The sequence below is a fragment of the Bacillus rossius genome (genome assembly GCF_032445375.1).
Source record: "Bacillus rossius redtenbacheri isolate Brsri chromosome 9 unlocalized genomic scaffold, Brsri_v3 Brsri_v3_scf9_1, whole genome shotgun sequence".
NCBI lineage: Eukaryota > Metazoa > Arthropoda > Insecta > Phasmatodea > Bacillidae > Bacillus > Bacillus rossius.
This window is the reverse complement of record NW_026962012.1, coordinates 6,077,117-6,100,605: the sequence shown is the minus strand read 5'-3', so window position 1 is coordinate 6,100,605 and position 23,489 is coordinate 6,077,117. Positions and strand designations below refer to the sequence as shown.

The window sequence follows — 23,489 nt, the reverse complement described above, 5'->3', positions numbered from 1 at the left end:
CCGTCTACAAATAACTACCTATGTAGGTACTGGGACAACACAAAGCATAAATTCCCGGGTAAGAATCCGAAAGCAGAATTACCGCGAACACTTCTTTGTAGTGCTGCAGTTGTTTTCATGTAGTAAATGTACATATTTGTGTTGCATCTACAAAAGCACGAATCCCAGGCAGTCGCGAGCGACGGAGGTCCAGCGATCTTACCTCCAGCGAGGCGGTCCCGGGCGGGCAGCATGGCGTCAGCGGGCCGCTATTGTCCGCGCGCCGCGGCGACTCCCACGTGGCCCGGCCGCCGCATTAGCATCGACCACAGGGGCGTGGCGTCGACGGCTCTTCCTCGCGGGTCGTTCAACCCTCCCTCCCGCCCCTGGTCCTCTGTTTCCCGACACCCAACCAGCGTCGGCCGACACTTCAGGCCCACGATACTGTTTAGTAGCGCACTTTTCTTTTACTTCTTCAGCCACGTGCAACCATGATTAAAAGGTCCAACGAAATTACCGCGTCTTACGACTCCACCAGCAATGTCTCCAAAGGACTTGCAACATCGGGAACGCAGAAGGAAGGCCGCGGACCGGCGGAAGAAGGGGGCTCCGAGCGGAGGGAGGGGACAACCCTTCCTTCGCGCGTCCTCTGGCAGGAGCTGCCGGCTGGAGGATGACTGAAGACAACTACCCCCAGGAGCCACTCGAAGATGTCGGTCGGCAGAGCTTATCTCGCGGCCGCTTCCCGAGATCAAGTCCCGGAGAGACTCGCTACCGGAGATGAACGGAGCACCTCTCTCTCTCTCTCTCTCCTTCTCCTTTCCTTCTCTTCCTCTGGTCGCCTCTCCCTCCTTCGCGGTCCACGGACGTCGCTGTGTCTCTCTCCCTCGCTTCCCCCCCCCCTCCGCCTGCGCCGGCCAAACCGGCACCGCCGCTGGTGTCTGGTTTACGAGTCGCGCGCCAGGGCGTAAATATTTACGCTGCGGGCAGGACCCGGCCTCTGCCCCGCGGAAGGAAGATAGCGCGCGGGCGGCTGCGCACTTCTGAGGCCGAACCAGCGGGAAGACTAATCATCACAATGACAGGCACTGAAAATACCTCAGCTGTTTGTGAGTGCTTCACTGTGGATCTATGCTAGGAAGTACTACACTGGAATTTTTTTTTGTAAATGGAACAGAAATATTAATTTAAAACTACATATATTTGTGAATTCGTACATTACCATGAAAATAAGAGTATACATAACTAAAGATAGTGTTCGCAGTAATACAGGGTTCGGATTCTTACCCGGGCATTTATGCTTTGTGTTGTCGCAGTACCTGCAATATTTAGTTATTGTAAACCATTCCTTGAATAGTTCTGCAGTATTAACTGCATGAATAAAGAAAAATTAAGTCAAATAGTTTATCTTTTCCATGGTTTAAAAATATGCTTGAAAGAAACATAAATTTAAATATAAAATTATGCGCCAATTTTCGTAAGAAATACTCAGTACTGTATCGTAAAACGTATTTCATACATGCAAAAATAACTATAGCCATAATTCGTACAAAGATACAATATTTTTCTTGTAGTATTACAAACTATTTCTTTGCAATTGGTTTTTCAAAGAAAGCACAGAAAAATGTTTTCTGGGTATATAAATTTACTTTACAATCAGTAAAAAATCATTGATAACTATGCGATCTCAACTCGCTAAAATAAACTCTAGCATTAACAGATTTGCAAATAAAATTTAGCGGTTTTAGAGCAAAAGCTGTCTTTAAGGCGCAACCAGGCGGTGTGCAGAGCTTTAGTGTGACGTGAGTTACACAGAACTTGCTCAATGTTTCTCCCTTGCTTTTGGTTAAGAGAAACATATGTTTCTTAAAAATTCTAGTATTTATCTCGTGTTTCGCCTTCTTGGGATACACTGCAATCAAATACTTGTTGCGGACCCGCTCAACTCACGTACTAAAAATTAAATTTATTGATACGCCAATTCCTTTTTTATATACTAAATTAGCTCAGGCACACCTACAGTTTTAACTAATCATTAATTTTTTTTAAAGTTCAAGTGAAGTTTGCCTTGTTTGTAATAATCCTTCGGCTTAATTGCCGACAGAAATGTTTAGTAACAAAGATTAAAAAAAAACACAATTATAAAGGATGCACATATTAAATATTATGGACGTAATTTTTCCTTCAAGGCAATTTATAAAAAAAAAATTAGTAATTATGTTTGGAGTTCATATATTAATGTCTGGAGGGATCGAGCTTATCTCCTCATCTAATGCGCAAATGTATACGCCCCCAACTGGAACTGGTCTCTTGATGCGTTTAGCAGCTGACTTATATTTATGAGTTAACAAGCCGCACCCGTAGTTATATTTCATCAATTTTAAACAGACTGCAGAGATAAGTACTACCAGTAAAAGAAAAAATAGCGAAATGATTGCGATTTTACCAAGTTATATTTACGACGGAGTCTTGCTTCTTAAAAAAATAAAAATGCAAATGTCAGCTCCATTTACATTTTCACAATAAAACGGTAACCTCGTGCAAAATTAATGTTCACGAGAACGCCATACGATCAAATTAGTACTGTTACGAGTAGGTACAATGTGGGGGAAATGGGGTCGTATGGGATAGCCCAATTAAGTTTTATTACAGTTTCATTAATGACTAATATTTACATTACAATAAATAATTGTGCTTAAAAATGTCTGATCACCAATAAATCACACTTAAAAATGCTTATTCGCAAGTCACTCAATGTCTGTCTTGTTCCACAGTTCGCATCCCTCACTGGAGCCAGGCTCGACAGTGGTTCGCCCCTCACCTCGCGCCTGTCCTCATACAGCCTCGCGCCACTCAGTCGCCCTCTCACGGTCCCGTCGCTCCGCGTCACGCCACTCTCCATCGGGGTCTCTCACCCTCTTCGCCGATGTCACTCGTGAAACTCTCCGAACTCTCAAAACTCCCGGGAAAGCCATCTTCGTCACTTATATACCACTTATATACCGCGGCGTCCTTCTGGAAGGTACGAGAGAGGCCGTGAATTGTCGCGTCATCCCGAGCTGACCCGACGCCCGAAACACCCAGTACAGCGACACTTAATCATGCCACTCCTCGCGGCGGCCTCTGTAAGCCAGCTTGACCTCTGATCTTGACCCCGGCATCCATTTTGTATTCCGCAATCTTGTATTCCACCATTTGGTTTCGCTGCCATTTTGTTATCTCTTGGAATCGAATGTCCCACTCCCTAAATGTTGCAATTTTCGTTACGGACAAAAGCTTGAAAATCAGTAATTTTAAAGATAAATACTAGGAAATTTTTAAAAATAAAAAATAATTAATTCAGTTTTAATATAAAAAATTCGATTCCGTCATAATATTATATTATGACATCACCGTTGCAGTTTTCGTTACGGACGCCATATTGGAAATCTAAAAAAAATGAGAAAAAAATTCAAAAAATCATTAAAAAAATCCAAGTACCTCTAATAGTAAACAGTTATTTGAAAACAGTTCCCTGAAAAACTTTCTAGATTTAACTTGGGAAATATTAAGTACGTTACATTAAAAAAAAAAAAAAAAAAAATCAAAATTTTAATATTCGACTATCTTTTCTATGGTTAAAATATAATCTCGGGTTAAATATCAAATAAATATAATATTATAGCCATGTGTTGTGCGAAATGACTGTTTCTGCGCAGCAGTGAAAATGAGGTAGTGTAGCTACCGTGGCCGGGATGAATGGCGACGGGCGCTGGATGGTCCGTCCTCACTCAGCCCCGGCACGCTCCACGCCGCGGTCCAGCTACACTGCGGCTTTAATTAACCCATAAATTACCTCGCTGCTATCCTCGCGCGAGTAGGACGTAAATAAATAATTCAGTCCTACACGCGACGTCGGATGTTCTCTCCCTCCCCCCCCCCCCCCCAAATCTTCTAAGGGTCAACGCACTGCGGCTCGGAGCAGAGTAAACCAGGCTGAAGTCGCACTAATGGATCAAGGACCCCCGCCTACCTGCACACAATCACACGGCGTGCAGAGATTTAGATTAAAAAAAAAACACGCGATTTGAAGACTACTACTACTACTACTCAAGATATCCGAATGGAGCTTTGAGTGCATTTTTTTTTTTTTTTTTTTTTTTATTAAAAGAAAACGCTGAGGGCGGATGAGTACACTGAGAGAAAGGTTTGTTTGCCTCATATTTGTTTGTATATGGCGAAATAAATATATTTTGTTAATTCAGACAAATATTTTGTAGTAGGAGAGATTCTGTTGACCCAACAAAATGATTTTGACAACTCAAATGTATATATTGTTAGGTGTAACAAATTATTTTTGTTACTCACCGAGTTTGGTTAAAATAACAAAATATTTTGTTCCACCAAGTGAATATTTGTTTCGCCATATATAAACAAATATTTGTTTGATTCAAACAAACGTTTTTCTCTGTGTAGTTCAGCTTTAGAATGCCGAATTTATAAACTGTATTTAATGGAGAGTGAAAAAAAAAAAGGCTTGAAAATACCGTTACAATTCTTTAAGGCACTCAGGGGACTTGCATTAATTACACCTTTATCTTCATTTCTACGGCATGTAATGTTATGATCACTGCACCAGTTCATAGCCTTGTGCTTAGAGGCGATACCGCGCTAGAACCTACCATCCCAACACCCCCGACTAAGGGGCGGGCCTCCCCTAAGCACCCGTCCATTCGCCCAGTCGTCTTTATCTTTAAATCAGTGCAACAGCACTCGGCGGTCACGTGCTCTCGCAAATAAAAATGCGTTGTTGTTGATGATGAGGCCTGCCTCACCGCAGCACCAGATGTGGTCTGAGGGCTCGCACCAAGTATTTCCTTTTTGGTACTTCGTCTTGTGCATCCTCACATCCTCGCCTGCATTCCGGAGCTCGAGGTTCCCCCCCCCCCTCCTAGGGTCCGCAGGAAACAACTGTAAATAATTTTCCCCCTTCCCTCCTCCCACCAAAACAACGAGGGGGGATTTACCATCCCTAATCCAAACATATGTCGAGTGTCACTACGTTCCATCTAGAGTGAGAAAAAAATACAACACATGGCCTGCCAGTTCCTTTGTGTGTTCGATCTATAATTCTAAGTTTTAGTTTTAACCATGCAACGTGTTTGTAAGGAGGTGTTTTACATTCTCAGTATAGTATATAGTTCTGTCAAGGAATTTATGCAGGCGGGAAAATGAAACAATATAAATATAGAGCAATTAATACACGCAATTATTTTAAGAAATAAAACCAGTAATGGGCCTAGGGGTGAACGTTCTGGATTTCTATACCTGTGGTCGTGGGTCCACTCCGGCCTTAGGCATGATTGCTTTGTGAGCCATCCCACGCTAGAGGCTAATTAACGACAGAATACTTAATAATTAACAGTAAGCATTAGTCGTGTGCCTAAATACAAGACTCTGGGTATACGAGTGTAATGGTTTATAATTGACAATCACTCACAGCCATAAATTAAAGACAGGTGTAATTCTTACTGTATATTATTAATTACTCGATCGTAAAGTAGCCTCTAGCCTCGGGAAAACCGATCCTTTTTTAAGGCGCCCACCTAGTGTCATTAAGGCGCTCACGTGTGCTTATACACAGCGCGGTATCGCTCCTCTGGACTGGCGAGCAGTCTTCTCGTCCTGCACAGGGTAACTGTGAGGTCTGAGCGGCGACCATCACATTACATGGCGCCGAAATGAAACTTGAAACTTCATTTGTTTGGGTTCTTTAATTCTTTCTCCTCTCCTCCTTTTATTTTTTTTCTTTTCCCGAGGTACAAGGCTTTCGTACATCTAGATGATCGTCACTAAAAAAAAATTTCAAAGCAGTCATGTGGACTGCCGACTGAAGTGAAAACTTAAAACTATAAACAAACAGTTGTTATTTTTTGATATCCAAATTAATTTTTGTTATAAATCAGAGACTTTTTTACGAAAAAAAAATATTATCACACAACAAATTTGTTTTATCGCGTTAGTAAAATAACTCCTAAATTACTATAAAAATACGCATTGCATAGTAATTGCAGGCATTGAAAAAAAAATAATGATGTTCTTAATTTTTAGGTTTTATTCCTACAAAGACTCCGTTTTCTTCGTTTTTCAAACTATATATCTATATGAGAATATTAATGTATTTTATACTCACTTTTTCCTGCCTCACACATTCGATTCATATATGCACAGCACTGATGTACAGGGACTGAAGACGCGTATTAATAAGATATGTATTGGTATATGTCGTGTGCATTACTTGTCGACCTGTGCTATGTGTACTGGCTGCGTGCGCACCACTGAGTGTGTGTGTGTGTATATATATATACACACACTCATTCACAGATGACGTCACGTGACCATGTCGATGACGACTTACATGAATTTACTCCCTATCCAAACCTTCCTATAGAAGTTTTCACTTCAAAAATTCTTTAAAATCGTTCAAATATATGAATTCTCGAAAGAAAAGAAAAACACGGCACGAGCGAGCGGGAACCTGGGATATGTTCGGGACAGAGGCCGGCTCGCTGGCCCCCCTCCTCCCCTCCAGCATCGCGTGACGCGCGCGCACGTGGTGTGGTGTCGGCTGGATGTTTACGACACGTGGGCTCCATTACCAGCCGACCCGTCTCCAGATGCCACGCCACCTCCTGGGGGTCGGAGGGGGGACAGGGGGTACCACGTCCTCCTACCAACGGCTTACTCTGTGCCGGTGTGTTGGTGAAGGGAGGAGTTTATTTATCGATGTCTGTTTAAAAACAATATCCGTCTGTATAAACACTGTAAGCAATGACGGTTCCATCACACGAAACTTACCAATAAATTCCGAAGACAATTTCTCTTGTGCTTAGTTACAAACCATGTTTGATTTACATTGATGGCTGATTTGGAAGTTGATGATATTTGAGACAGTGGCCAGTGGAGAATTGTCTATTGAAAACAAATTTAATTATGTATATGCATATAAGCAAATTAAATATTGAAAATCAATGAATTTAAATTATGTTCAACTTACTTACATTGATTAAAGTAAACTATTCCAGTAACCAAACTACATTATTTTCTCAATTCATAAAATTCAGAAAGTTAAATTACGAGTTTAATGGTGAAATAGACAATATTGGTATATTCTAAAAAAACTCAAGTCTAATGAAAATATTGATATTTGAAAAGTATTACAAATTAATATTGTTTAAGTGATACAAAGTAAAAGATTCCTTATACATTAAAAACATTTCATTCGAGAAACATGACGGACGTTGTCAAGAGTCGGTGGGTTTTCTCACGGTACTCCTATTGATCCTACTTGACGCATTCCGTTGGTGCCTCGTGCCCATCCTCTCACATCACTGCCGGTTCTTTCATTTCCAGTCCATAGCCTTGGCTGACCCTCTGTGAAAAAATGTGTGTGAAAAATTAAGTAGCCTAGGTCTAGCATGTGATAAACAAGTCTTAGGGAGAAATTGATGATATAACTCATTGTGCTTACAGCTGACCATAAGTAATGCAAAGTGACTGTGAACTGCAGTTGTTTACCTTGTTTTTGTTATTATGTGTAATTTAGAGCTATGTTAGTTTTACTAACGCAGTAATGCTTAAAGCCAGTGTCACAACTATCTGCCGCTGCAGTTAACCAAGTTCAGGTTTCCCGGATGCGTTGCCGTTAAACGAGAAAGAAATTGACACCACTCTGGTTTGGCGAAGGAAACAAGGATACAAAAAGCTATTAGAAACTGCGGAACCAGCTTCGAAGATGTTATTTCCAATAAATTTACGATATTAACATTGTATGATTAACTTAAAATCATTGAGTTGGCTTAAAACGACTAATACATCTTAATACAAAAACATTAGTAGAGTGTTTGTGGGCATACTCAATTATTGATGTCATCACACTACTACGTAACAAAATAGTTTAATCATGTAACTTTGACACGGTGTAGAAAAAAAATATACTCTTCACAGTTTTTATTAATTTGGTGCAGAGCGGAAAGTTTAAAAATTTTGAAAAAACTGTGAGACTTTCGGATAATGTTTATATGGTTTTTCGTTTCATGGTCGATAGACCTAAAAACCATCGTCAACTCAAAAGTTTAAATATATATCACAATTTTTTGACACGATAACTGTCGCAATTATTCACACACCACTTACAAACTGATACATAAAATCTAGTAGTGGAAAATTTCGGTCGAGTTCGTTAATGGACAATATCCGACCAAACGGGTAGAAATGGGGAAAGTTTTTTGAAGAAAAATACAGAAAAATCGCTGTAACTCCCATAATATGGAAAATATCACATCCGTTTGAACGCATTATAACTTCCAAGAGTGAAACCAAAATCTTTTGTCGGAATAAGTTTTTGATACGACCAACCATAACTGCAAGGGGTTGAAAAAACAAGGGTTGGAGGACTAAAACAATCATTAACTCCCTTCGTAAGAACATCGAATTTAAACAAATTTTGTATAAATCTTATAATTTTTATCTAAATCTTTTGTCTGAAACAATTTTTGATAAGACGAACAATTTTTGCAGGGGGTTGAAAAAATGAAGGCATAAAATTTTTAAAAAATTCATAATTTACTTACCATGTACACTGTTTAAATCCGTCCAGTTTTATTGTAAAACCATAAATTATTATATACAACTTTCGTCTGAAATAATTTTATATGACTAACAATTACTGCAAGGGGTGGAATATCAACAAGGTTCAAAAGTAAAAAAAAATCATTACTTTTTCAAAATAGCTATACTATCATATCCGTTATAATTTATTGCATGAATCCTAAACTCTTTTTAAACTTTGGCTGAAACAGTTTTTGATTAAACAAATTACTACCGTAAAAACATGAGTTAAAATTTAAAAAAAACTATATTAGTGTCAATTTCGTTCGAATTTATTTTAAACCATCTTAATATTATCTTAATCTAGGTGCAAAGAAAAATGTTATACGAGAACACGTTATTAGTGCATGAATGAAAATTAGTAGTGTTTGTAGGTTAAAAAATTAAATAATTACCTTAGTTGGTATATAAAATGAAATTACTTTTAAGCTATTAAATGCTGCGTTGTATTTGTAACGAGTAATTTGTTGAGAGTTGTTTATCTACATAACTATTTGAAAATTTTAAACTCATTCGGTAAAATATTACTATATATATAATTATATCTGCCATCGGCTAGTTAAAGAGCAGGGTATTCGTGGGCAAATTTTAGAAGCTAGGTTCTTTACTTTAACTAATTCTTAAATTATTTAAGTTCGAGAAGTTAGGCTTATTTATAATTTGAACTCAATATTAACAAGACTCTAGACTTAAAATTAATTACTTACTCAGTTCATATCTTTTCAATATTACTTCAGGATTATAAAAAAAATAATCTCTAGTTCAAGGATGTCCAGCTTTCGCACAATCGTTGACGTTATAGTCTCTGTCTCGGTCGTAGTTTCCTCTTGATATTCCCGGGGTTAGAACCTCGAACCTGTTCCATCTTCTGGTATTTACATGTTGCACTTACCGCATATCAATACCGAATTCTGTATATTCGTATCGGACAATATAATCGCCGACGTCACTAAAAATCAACTTAACTCGCGTCGTCTATCACAGTTTGATGATCTTTAACACGGATGATTCTCGAATACGGCTTCTATAGGTTGATGGTCGTAGTTTTCGAAGGACTGGTGCTGGTTCGGAGACTCTTCTTTTGATTCATAGAATGGTAAAGGTGCGGCTCTTGAAGTGATTACACGCACACCATCAGTTCTCAAAGACTTTCATGTTAAGGTAGATCAAATTTTAATAGTGCGTCTCTTGGTATGTATAATCGCACGATTAATTCACTTGTAAAGTCGGTAGTTTCTTCTTTAGCGCGACAAATCAATCGTACCAACATGGATGAATCCATCCACGACAATAGTATATAGTAATCTTGAGAGTTCACTCAAAATACTGAAGTAATTTTATAGTCTATTTCTATAATTCTACTAAATATTTTATGATGCGACTTCAATAACTTACGAAAATTTAGTATTGCCTTTGAAAATATATACTGTATAGAAGTCGCGAGTGGATAGGATTTACTCTACGTTTTTCAGAAGCGTATGATGAGCAGCTTGGGAACTTCACCGCTGCAGTGCGCTGCCGCAACGCCCTGTATCGAGGCTGCGTGTACACATTGCGTTGGTCGACGTCCGTTGCTGCGGTGAAACCAACGGACGTTGATCTGTACTCGTGTTCCCAAATACAGCGGTAGCGTTGTGCTTGCATTCGATCGTAAGTCATGGAGCGTGTAAGACGTTCGTGGATGTCAGTGATTTCGGACGTAATGCTTATGATCAAGGTGTAGGCGTTAGGGACTTTTTTGCTGATTATTTTATGGGACCAGGAGCAGTCCCTTTCCAAAAGCCCTATATGTTCTAAATGCCTTTTATGGACTCCACACAATGTGTCTAATGATGCAGTTTGTTCGTCGTAATGTTTGTTCCAAACACTGTTTCCTGAATTATCTGTGTGTGTTAAATAATTAACAAAATGTACTCATTGCAAATACGATACATTAAAGAAACAATTGTAACAATATCACATAATTATGCTGTAACATATATAGGCCTAATAATAACATTTACGACAATACAAATAGTGTGTTTTTCTTACCTTTTGTTCTTTTCTCCGATTGAGACAGTTGTTCCCAATTATCAACCAGTTCTCCTGCCACTGTCAACCAACACTTCTCTTTAACTGTTAAGTCTTTAAAAAACTCGTCAGTTTTGTCCCAAAGTGGAGGATTATCTTGAACCAATGCTATCAACTTGTCACAATCCATAGCAGACAAAAATAAATTGCAGGCAGTTGTATCGACGCAGGCCGTTGAACGTGTACTGTGGGAACAGATCCGTCTGTTTGTTTGTGTCCTACCCCCACGCATCACGGTGCGGTGGACGTTGGCACCGCGACAGTCGCCGGTAGGAAATCCCCAACGGTCGGTAAAAACACGCAACGGCGAGTGTGGGAACGGCCACACTGATATCTACGTGTTTACTCCTGTTCTCCGTCACCGCACCGCAGCAACGGACGTCGACCAACGCAATGTGTACACGCAGCCTACACCGTAAATTAATCGTAAATAATATTTTCGAAGCTGGCTGTTTCCGCAGTTTCTAACAGCTTTCCTGTGCTTTTTTTCTCCTCGTTTCCTGCTTACCAAGCAACTTAAACCATGTAATGTGATGGTCACCGCTCAGACCTCACAGTTGCCCTGTGCAGGACGAGAAGACTACGCGCCAGTGCAGAGGAGCGATACCGCGCTGTGTATAAGCACATGTGAGCGCCTTAATGACACTAGGTGGGTGCCTTAAAAAAGGATCGGTTTTCCCGAGGCTAGAGGCTAGTTTACGATCGAGTAATTAATAATATACAGTAAGAATTACACCTGTCTTTAATTTATGGCTGTGAGTGATTGTCAATTATAAACCATTACACTCGTACACCCAGAGTCTTATATTTAAGCACACGACTAATGCTTACTGTTAATTCGTAAGTACTCAGTTAATTAGCCTTTAGCGTTGCATGGCTCACTAAGCAATTATGCCTGAGGCCGGAGTGAACCCACAACCACAGGTATAGAAATCCTGAACGTTGACCCCTAGGCCCATTATACTGGATTGGTTTCTTACAATAATTGTGTATATTGCCTCAATAGTGACCGTGACTTTAAAATCAGAACCTGTCGCATATATTCTGCATATTTATTTCGTTTTTAATGGCTTAAAAATATTTGTAATGTCACTTGCTACCTTAGTAACGCATTTCACCTTCACAGAAAAAAAAAAGAATTCTATACTTTTACAAAGGTTGTCTTTGGAAACCAATTGCAGTTTGTAATACTACAAGAAAGATATTGTAAATTTTTACGATACAATGCTATTGATATTTTTGCATATAATCGTACTTTTTTCGTGATAATACTGAGTATTTCTTACTAATAATTTTATTACTTTATGTTTCATTAAAGAATTTTTTAAACAATGGAAAATATAATCAAATATTCAGAAATTGGACTTTATTTTTGCTTTATTATCCTTATTAATGTGCGCAGTTAATACTGGAGAGTAACGGTTTACAGATGACTTCAACTATTGAAGGAACTAGGACAGCACAAATCATAAATGCCCCGGCTAGAATCAGAATCCAGTATTACTGCAAACACTATTTTGTAGTGATATTTATGTCGTTTTACGTGTTTATTTCTGTTCCAATTAACAAAAAAAATTACAGTGTGTGTAGAGGTTTCCCAAGAGCCACGTGTGTTTGCAAGACGTTTACATCACAGGCTTCCCGCGGATCGGAGCGAGGGAATTTAATGCTTAGTTCTTCCTGCGCGGGCAAATTGCTGTCCCCCATTACCCCCTGGTGGGCCGACCGGGTGGGCTGTGCGTGTCGGATCACCGGGTGCTGGCGGGCCTCGCAATTTGGCAGAGATCCGGAGGGACGCAGCGCAGACTGGCGAGCGGGAGCTAGCAGAGTGGCGTAGCACAGACTGCCGAGCGGGAGAGCGCAGATTGGCTCATGTGTGGTCTCGCCCATGATGACCGTAGAGCGGGGCAGGTGGCAACCATCGGGAAGCCTACGATTCACTCGTCCTTCTGGACATACCAGAATACTCACGTTGGCAAGCTTTCTTTTCACAGACGAGAAAGCCACACCCGAAGTTCCTCGAAGTTCATGCTCGCTTTTGTTTTTCCCTTCTATCTCATTGTATAAACCGGTGTGGCATTAAATTTTACGGTCGATTAGGATAGGTTAGTTACATTATAAATACTTTAAAATATTGTGGATGGTTGGTTATATTAGGTAAGAATAGCTACATTAAAAATACCGTAAAATCATTTTATGGTTGCTTAGCAAATAACTTTTTAATATGTAGCTATCCAGGGCTAGGAAATCGTTTACATGATTTCACAGTATCTTTAATGTAGCTATCCTAACCAAATCAACCGTCCTCCATGTTTTAAAGTATTTATAATGTAGCTAACCTAACCTAATTGACCATTAGTTATCATGAGTTGTATATTTATTTACAATGAACCAAAAAAAACCGAAGATGAACGATCGGGCGTTTGGCTCTCTCGTCTGTTGAAAGAAGGCTTGCCAACGTGAGTATTCAGGTATGTCCAGAAGGACGAGTGAATCGTAGGCTTCCTGGCAAAACCATCAGGCTGGCCTACCTCGCAGATTTCTTTTTAGATGTAACAGAACCATTCAAGTAAGATTATAGATATTTGTAAATTTGCACACATTTACTTGAAAATAACTGTCTCACTACAAAATAGTTTTCGGATTTTTTTCCGGGCAGTTATGGTTTGTGTTGTCTCAGTACTTTCAATAGTTGAAGTTATTTGTAAACCAGTCCCTGAATATCATTCCAGTATTAACTCTGCATATTAATAAGCATAATTTAACCGAATAAAGTTCAATTGAAAATTCGATTATCTTTTTCGTGGGTTAAAAAAATTATTCTTGAATGAAACATCGATTAAAATATATATAATTAATCGAAAATTTTCTTAAGAAATACCCAGTATTATCACGACAAACGTATTAAATTTATGCAAAAAAACGTACGAACAATTTTTGGCAACTGGTTTGCAAAGGAATCGTTTGTCAAAGTACAAAAATTATTTTCTGTGTACGAATATCCAGCTACCGCGCACTGAGTACCATGTTAGCAGGTGAAAGAGAAAATAACAGTTTAGCAATTAGATTGAGGCCTACAAAATGCTTGTTATTACTTGAAGAGAGGCTGATCTGCATTGTCATTGGACCAGGTGGTTATGACGTGCCCAGGGGTACAATTAACCAATACCAACATTAAAAATTGCAATGACCAGATTACATGTAATCTGGCTAGGAAGATAGAACCTGCCAGCAGTTAACATCGACTTATTTGTGTACAGGTGCGTGCAGTTCATCCTGGTGTCAGGATATAACGAGAATTTGGCAGGTCTAGTAGAAGTAACGCTTTTTTTTTTCCTGGTGCCAGGGCGAAATTCACAACCGTCTGCGCAATCGAATCCATCTCAGGTATTTATTGGCTGGTGCCACATTCCACTTTCTCTCCTAGTCGCTCATGTTTCGGTGAACTGATTGTTAAGGCGTTTGTAACTGAGTTTTAGTCCAAGGGCGTGTCAAATAAATAACGTTTGCTGCAATGACTAGGAGGATCACTCAGTGTACTAACATTTGCAATCTAGATTGTCGCGAAATGACGATTTTTTCCCCCCGCGAAATCATTCAAAGACTAGCTGAGAGTTAAAACCACGTAGAAGGCGTGTGAATTTCGTGATTAGTTAAGTTTTTTTCAGGTACACGTCAACTGTTGTTACACGAACCACAGCCATTCAGTGTGGAAGCAAACGCGTCCTGAAATGGCCCAATCAGATAAGGTAATTGCTTCTCCCGCAGACGGTCACCAATTACAATGAAGAAACCGCTGGCGAGGCTTGACATATTGCAGTCTAATGAACACTTAGATGTTTTCGAGAAAAATTCAAAGCCCTAATTATACACGTTCCAAACTTCAGTACCAACAGCAAAATAATCCGTATACATTATAAATTGAGCCATACAGTATACTAGTTAATAATATCGTGTTTTCAGAATAATTTTGAGGCATGAAACACATAGTACTGATTCTTGAAAGCAATCCAGGGACTTTCATTACACATTTACCTTCCAATATGCGCCATCTAATGTTGTGGTTACCACACAAATCCCATAGTTGTCCTATGCACGACGAGAAGACTGCGCTTAGAGGCGACACGGCGCTAGAATCACCAGCGAGCGTCGCACTTATCATCCAGCCTCACTAACACCTTTGAAAATATATACTGTATATTCTAAGGTGTTAGTATATATATTCAAAGCTAACACACATACACCCCTGGCTAGGCGGGCCTTTCAACGTGGACTTCGGGGTAGTCAGGGACGGGCGGGGGAATCGGGAATAGCCTACTACTGCCAAACTCACGGGTCCACAGAAACGTCCGCCAAGTATTCCCGCTTCCGCAAAATTCAGGGTTCGCCCTCGCCAGGACTCGTACCCCCATCGCCTCGCCTCGGTGGGAGGTGAGTTACCTGACCACTCAACCCCCGAGCCGAAAGAGCCATAAGACTGGTTTCAAGTGAGGAAGAGGTCACTGGCGCGAGAGGGGGGAGGGGAGGGGAGGGGAGGTGTAGGTCCGTTCCGGATCGCGTGTGTTCCCCTGTCGATTAAAGTAATTTCAAAGTTTCGTGAACTGTTCCGCCAGAGGCGCTAGCGTCGCGGGGAACGCAGTACCACCCGGTCACGGTCGTGACGGGAATGTCACGTGACACAGTTCGCTAGTACACACAGAAAACAACTTTTCTGCATTTATACAAAAGATTATTTTGGATACCAATTGCCAATAAATAGTTTGTAACACTACAAGAAATATTTTTTTTTACAACACAAGGCTGTGGATATTTTTTTCATACATGAAATACGTTTCTCGAAATAATACTGAGTATTTCTTACAAAAATTGGTGATAATATTATATTTCAATTAAGAATTATTTTTTAACCCAGGAAAAAAATAATTTAATTCTTAAATTTTAGTGTGCGCTGTTAATACTGGTAAGCTATTCAGGGAAAGGTTCACAAATGACTAACTATTGGAAGTACTGGGGCAACACAAATCATGAATGCCCTGGAAAGAATCCGAATCCAGTATTACTGTGAACACTATTATGTAGTGATACAGTTGGTTTTGCGTAAATATACAAATTTACAAATATCTATAATATTTAATGATTTTTCTGTTCCATTTAGAAAAAGAATTTATAATGTAAGTTACTTACGCTGTAAAAAAATGTATTTACCGTAAATTTCATCTGTTCTAACAATATAAATATATATTCTGAAAAAAATTAAGTGCATGGGTTTATTTTTTTTAACCTTCATGGCTTAAACTAATATAACGTGGCTCCTTTTAAGCTATTAAATAGAGAGCAAAATTATATCTGCAACTGCTATTGCTCTGAGAAATTCTGTTTAAATCAATATTTCATAATGAAGTGGTTTGAAAAGAATAATTTGAAACCAAGTTTTTAAACCCGCACCTTCAGGAAATTTTACTTTCGATATTTTTATTCGCAGCGCTAGTAAAAATATCTTAGACAATTAGTTTCCAAAAATAACCGTTTTGTAAAAGTAAGTGTTTTTTTTTGTTTTCCGCCTAGATAGCTTTGTTTATTTTTACAACATTTGGCATCTTGAGAAATTGCCCATCTATCGCTCTGCTAATTGAAACAAATTTTTATCAACCGAAGAACATTACAATTGGTCTATAACATTAGCTAGTGGCAGTAAGTAGTAAAAAAACTTATAGTTTAACTCAGCATTTAAAATAAAGAGGGTAGTTAACATTGCCAAGACTGACTAACACTACAAATAAGCTAGACATAATGATAAAAAAACACGCAATCAAGAATGGAAAAAAAACATAACGTTATTAATTCCACATTTGTTTTAAAATTGGCTCACAAATATTTCATAATAATCTCATACAGCTTTCAACAAATATTATCAATAATAAAAAAAACATCAAGAAGAGTGTAATCACGACCGAAAAAAAATCGTAGTTTATTCACATCAACATACTCTCACAGACACCTCACATTTTACAAGCAAGGAAAAAAAAAAACAGCCTAATGTAGCAAGAACGTAGCAAATTGCCAACTTACCGAGAAGAGTTTTGTCTGGGTCCCATTTGTCCAGCGTCTCCTGAATCTGGAATCAAACACAAACAACACAGTCAGTCCAGTGCATACCTCTACTGTGAACAACTTCGTGCATAAAAAAAGGCCTGTTTACACGAATTCTGTTATTTTTCATTGAACCTTATAACTTGTTTCTTTTGCGCAATTTTTCTCAGAAAATTGTATTCAAACGACCTCTTCATTGCTGGTGCGTGTGAGAGGCTTAATGGCTCCGCCTACCGGGGCGCACACACGGTGTGCAGAGCTTCAGGAAAAACAACGCGATTTCAAAACTTCTCAAGATATCCGAGTTGGGGGCCTGTTTACGAAAATCATTAAAGAGTTCGCTGAGGGCCGAAAAGTACTTTTGATTTCGGATTAAGTTTTTAAACTGTAGTTTTAGAATAGTTAAAATGGCTAAAACGCACGTTTCCAGAGTAATTTTTAGGCGTAAAACAACCAGTACAGATTCTTGAAAACACTTAAGGGACTTTTATTACACCTTTAACTTCATTTCTCCGCCATATAATGTTACGGTCACCGCTCATGTGCACGACGAGAAGACTGCGCGCCAGTCCAGAGGAGACACCGCGCTAGAAGCACCAGCGAGCGTCGCGCTCATCATCCCGCCTCACTGACACGAGGCGGGTCCCAGACGTCTGTGCCGCGAGGAACAGCCGCGCCGTCCTTACGGTTCGTTACGGGACGATTAAGGCTCCGCGACCACGTGTTACGCTCGCCCCAGGTGCTAGCCAGTCGAGGCTGGGTTGTTTATGCCACGGCTGCTGCAAGTCGCCCGCCTAACAGCCCAGCTCGGTCACCTTGCTCGCGGGGTGCAGGGGAACAGTCAGTGCACGCTTATGGCACGTCATTTTACTTTTCAACTGCATCTGTCATTTCACGTAATCGCCTTTCTCTGAAGTAAAACCTCTTTTAGATTAAAATAAAATTAATCTTTTATATTAGATTTAAAGGTCATTAGAAAATACAAATGATATTTTTTTATATGGTCGAGTCTTTCCAAATTAAATACATTGAGAATACCACACTCATTCCGGCTTATAATTAGATTTTTCTAATTATAATATTTTTCATACATTTTCAAAATGGTTAAAAAAAATTACAACGTGCAACATCATCATGAGTAAAAGCGCTCAGGTTAAAACGTCTGCAAGGTTTAAAAAAAGTTTCCAAACCAGTGAGAGGTATAAACAGACTGTTGAAACTATCAATGAAGTTTTCTCGCAGACGATGCAACTATATGGTTTTAAACAAGACAACGTTCAGGTATGCTCGTTACCTATATACCATTAAAATTATTTAAATTTTAACTTTGCGAAATTAAATTGTAAGAAATCAGTTTCACAAGTATAATATCTTAATTCAGCAAAGCAAGGTATGTGGTGTATTATGTTGTATCTCCAGTGGTATTTAAAACTATAAATAAAACCATTGTTAAACGCGAGTTAAAAAAAAAATATTTAGTATAAATCTACAAAATTAGCGTTATTTGCTGCCACCAGGATAAAATACACACACTTGCACACAATCAAGTCTGTCTCTCTTGTCCACTGGCTGCTGCCACATTGTACCTTCCTAACATATTGCATGTTCATATTGACTTCTGGTCTTCTGGGACGCGTCTAAACTACCTATTTTCCATAGAGAACGCAGTTAAAGTGTATAATGGTATGCACTCCATCATATCTCCTAAAAATTACCGCGAATTGTGCAGGTCTCTAATCAAAAGTTATTCGATATTTCCGGGAGGAAACTTAAAGTGCATGGTTTTGATGGGAGAAAGAAACTACGTCACGTTGAATGTGAAGCTGGATCCTTCGAAAGCAAGCAGGTGTTACGGTGTTTGCAGAATTATCTTACACGCAACATTTTAGAGGAATACAAATGTCTATATCTATGAGCTGAAACTGCATAAATTCGATTTTCAGTGGCCTCTGGGATAGACTCCACAGTTCAACTACAAACTAGGGAAAATGTCGCTAGGTCATGGGTTGTTGACTCGTGACATGTCTCAACCGGGCAGCGTGCTTTTTGAAACTTATTTAGCTAAGCCATCTACTCGTAGATAACCTGTGAGACGAATTGCCAATCACAGCGCAACGGTATGAGTTGTATATGAGTAACAGCTTATCGCAAAATGAACCGACGTATTTTTTTTTCGGTCACAGACAAAAAGCTGAAGCATAGCGCGCTCTGTCAATAGGCCATAAATAGTCCCTTACACATCGGAAATCCCGAGATTTCGTTTGCAATATATTTGCTGCCCCACATACCGTGGAACCATAGGCGTGCCCAGACATTTCCATTAGGGGGGGGGGGGCTGCTAAATTTTTAAATCAGAAGCTGAATTTAGAATGTTAAATAGCCAAAATACATTCACTCATTGGCGTGTTTATATTTTTGTACAGTATCAACGAGATATGTCTACTAGTTAATATTTATATCCGTATAATTTTAACAATCTTGAAAATATGTTTTTTTTCCATAGACAATGTTTAAAGGGTACTTACACATTTTTCCCCCTCGAATTTTCCAATAGCTTGGTCCAGATCTACCTTGAAATGAACTTCTTTTTAGTGAATGCAAACACAGAATTAAGACAACAGAACTTTAAAAAACCTCTTAAAATTTTTTTTTGCTTGGCCATTTTAAGGGACCTCGTGTTTTAAATAAACTAAGGCGGCTGTATTTCCATAACGATAAAATGTTCATTAGCACGCTGCAACACTGAAAAAAAGTTTGAGTGTCACAGTGTCAGGAACATACGAATATTAACGAACGCATTAGAGAAAATGCCGATCTGAGTGATTACATTAGGGGGGGGGGGGGGGCATGGCCCACCTGGCCCCCCCTGTAGGCACGCCTATGCGTGGAACACATATAGTGCGCATAGCTTCAGAAGACTCCACACGATCCACAAACAGCCCAAGATATCCGAGCGGTGTTTTTACAAAATTCATTTATGAATACACTGAAGGCGGATGGGTAGTTGAAGATAACAAAAGACAATATTATATATATATATATATATATATTCCTTCTGTTAGCGAAACTTAAAAGCATTGAAATTGTGTAGAATGTAAGTCATAACCAAGGATTAAATTCAAGGGACAAGACACTTTTATTACATTATCAAACAACATGACAAGTTAACATAGGGATGCAATTCCAAAAATAACAACAAATTCAAAATGAACAGCAACCAGGTGCAATATTAAGAAGAGTGCGTACGCGGAATGTAAATCTCGCGTGTCTCGGGTTAAGTAAAGAGTCCGATACATGCACAGTTGCAAGAGGAGGCTAATAATATTAGCTGTAGCTGATCGTGAGTTCACTAAGTAGAACGGATAAGACATTAAATTCTTAGTTTATATAGACACGCCATCATCGTGATTAAAAAAAATTACTAATAACAATTTGAACATTATGTTACGTGAATGCAGTAATGTAACAGGAAATGAGAGTGAAAAAAAAAAAACATCAAAGCCGTACTATCTGTTATCCAGGTGATTCACTTGCCTTACACAGTGGGTGAACGGCTCAAACATGGTAAAGTAATGAATAATAAAATGGCCCCATACAGTCCACGAAATATATACAATTATAAGATCCCATAACAAAGTACACAGCCCTAATAGACAAAAATGAGGAATCGACAAGTGCCAGACAGGGTACCAATCACGTGGTGTCAAAAAATTCACAACACAAGCAGTACTAACACTTGAACGAAGATAAGCTGTAAACATTGAGGAGAAACTACATTGTTTACTGTGGCGGCCAAAACTGAATTTAACAACATTTAAAAAAAAATCACAAGGCTAAGGAATGACTGTACTATGCCACTATAAACCATACACCACAGCAACGTTGAACGATTTCCTTGCTCCCGTGATCGGCACCGGAACACCGTCAACCACGACTGTGACACTCGCTCCAGAACCAACCAATAACAAGAGGGAGACACGCGGGGCGGGAGAGTAAAAAAGCTTTACGAAATATAAGTCCGCGAGTGCACAAAATAGTTCTGGGTAGAAGGAGGGGTGATAAATGTGGAAAAGGAGGGGGGATAGGGGAAAGGAATCAGGAACATGAAGCACCAAGGCGTGGATGTCCGATGGTAGCCGATGCATGGAACCGAGTAGCAACGAGTCGAACATTGTTGCATCTGGATTTCGGTTCTAAACTGTAATATTATTAGAAGAGTGGAAATGGCCAAAGCGCGTGTTTTCAGAGTAAATTTTAGGCATGAAACTCCCTTCAGGTTTTCTTGAAAGCACTCAAGGGACTACTTGTATTACACCTTTATCTTTATTTCTTAGTCATATAATGTTATGTCTACCACTCAAATCTCATATTGAAAATTGTAAGTATGCGGGTATGATATCAAATGAAAGAGAAAAAAAAAGAATTTAAAGTAAAATGTTAAAAAATATATATTTTACAGGGAATTCGATATTTAATTTGACAAAAATATGACTCAATTATGGTAATTAGTTTCTCATTTTTATAAATTATAATCCGCAAAATTATCAGTAAATATCATAGTGACAATCAGCTTATGACAGCTAAAATACGACACAAAGGTTTGGGATTTAATACGTTCTAAATTCCTAGAAAATAAAGCATCAGTTGTTGTACCCAACTTGGTAGTTGGAGTATTAACTAAATTGCACAAATCAATAACTCTTATCCACACGAAATAAAATAAATATGGTAACGTCAATCTATAGCCGTTACGAAAACTGAGAAGTAGACAAACACAAGCACCGTTTCTACCTCTCCCCTGCCGTCTCCCTTTCCGGCCGTTACAATTAGCATATAGCATGATAAGCTGCTTACATATCCCCCCTTATTTTTTAGCCGTATTCCCATTCAATCGCTAGTGGAGCCGCCACTGACGCACTCTCCTCTTCTCTCGGTTCCCCCACCACATGCATAATCGGAATTTTCGTAACGCTCAAAATTGTAGCCCCATCAGCAAAGACGTTTCACTTCAAAGATGGGATTTTTTTTTGAACCGTTATAAAGCAGATCATCTTATTCCCTAATAATAATGGGGGGAAAAGTAAACACACGAGCTCAGCACCACTCCCCCCTCCTCGGCAAAAGGCGCTGCCCACGCCCAGCGTGACTGACGCCGGTCAGGAAGGGGGAGAGAAGTATTCTCGCTAGAACTCTCTCCAGTTGACCCACTGCGCCCGGGGAGACACTCGTCCGGCCGGAGAGGTCATTGTCCGGCAGGATGACGCCATGGTATTAGGTCGGTCCGTCAAACAACACCCTCCCTCCCCCCACCATCGTTCTTACCTTCTCAATCAACACCTCGCGAGATGAACTGTTTAAAAGGGCAAGCACACACAGTGCATTATAGCTAGAGACCTGCAAAATTCGCGGATTCATTGACCTCTAGGATAGACTCCACAGTCCTTTAAATACTCGCGGAAATTACACCTGTCCATTGGCTACTGACGCGTGAGACGTCTCAACTAGGCTGTCCGTAATTCAGCACTTTCTTGGTTTAGTGTTTCCCATTGGCTCACAGTTCCCCAGATAAAATGTGGGCCAATCGCAGAAGCGGTACGAAGGTATAGTTGTTTTGATGCTAGCCTATCGCGAAACGAATCCGCGAATTTTGCATGTCTCTAATTATAGCTTAATAGTTTGTGTCGTGTTGCTTGTCTCAAATTTGACAGTTTTCAGAAGTAGCGCCAATCGTCTACGTATCCTTCTGCTACTGTTATGACAACCGTAAACAAACTTCGTGTGATTTTTTGCAAGTGTCAGTTAGGAAATGGACAGAACTGGTATGACTTTTGAGAACTGTCAAATTTCAGACAAGTCACATGAAACAGACTACAATCCAAACACTTAAAATTTCTTGCAAGTGTTGTAGTCCAGTTAATATGACTTTAAAATACTCAATTTCATAACACAATTATGTATCACACTTTTTTTTCATGATTATCTGGAAAAGTTCGTGTTTGTGCAATATGTGTGAGGAGAATGAAATGGCATATAAAACTGTAACTTTGTAGGTTTAAGGTTAGATTTACTGGCTTCTGTGTGAAATGGTTTAATTTCTTTCAGAAAAAAAATATTTAATTTTAATTGGCCTTTATATTCATCAGAATTTTAATGATTTCAAACGGACCAATACAATTAAATATGTAAACTTTTCTGAAATAATTTTAAAGCATCCTTCTCAGTAACCACCAGCACTGCCTTTAAAACCAAAACGTTTCCGCCATTTAGCCCATTTAGTTCTCTTTATACATACTGCACAAAAATGTTAAAAATTAAACTTAGCCAGATTATTATTAAAGACTATGTATACATACTTTTTTTCATTTGTGAAATTTGGCCTTTCATAACGTCGGGCAAGTTTAACCGTGTCAAACGTGAAAATAAAATAATGAATTGGAACTGGACCTACCCCTTTAACCCAGTAATGTGCAACCCAGTCCGACGAATTAAAAGCATTCAATAAATAAGCACTTTAAAAAAATTGCAGGCGGATAGCGCGACGAAATAACTATGGGATAGCTTTAAGCGAGGACTTGCACAATTTACGTTATTATTTGGAAAGTGGCTGGAATTCATACCATCACAATTTAACTGCATTCTTGTAGATATTTCTCGCTTCCGGTGTCTAATTGTTTTAATACCGTCTTGATGGATATTAAATA

At 39.2% G+C, this 23,489-nt stretch overlaps 1 protein-coding gene across 1 annotated transcript in view; it reads right to left on the bottom strand.

Annotated features, from left to right (window-relative positions):
• The window catches only part of LOC134542613 (rho GTPase-activating protein 20-like), a 927,095-nt gene that overhangs the window by 651,835 nt on the left and 251,771 nt on the right, over positions 1-23,489 (bottom strand). The window contains exon 4 of the mRNA XM_063386995.1: positions 16,768-16,813. Coding sequence (XP_063243065.1) covers positions 16,768-16,813 — 46 coding nt within the window. The remainder of the gene's footprint in view (positions 1-16,767; positions 16,814-23,489) is intronic.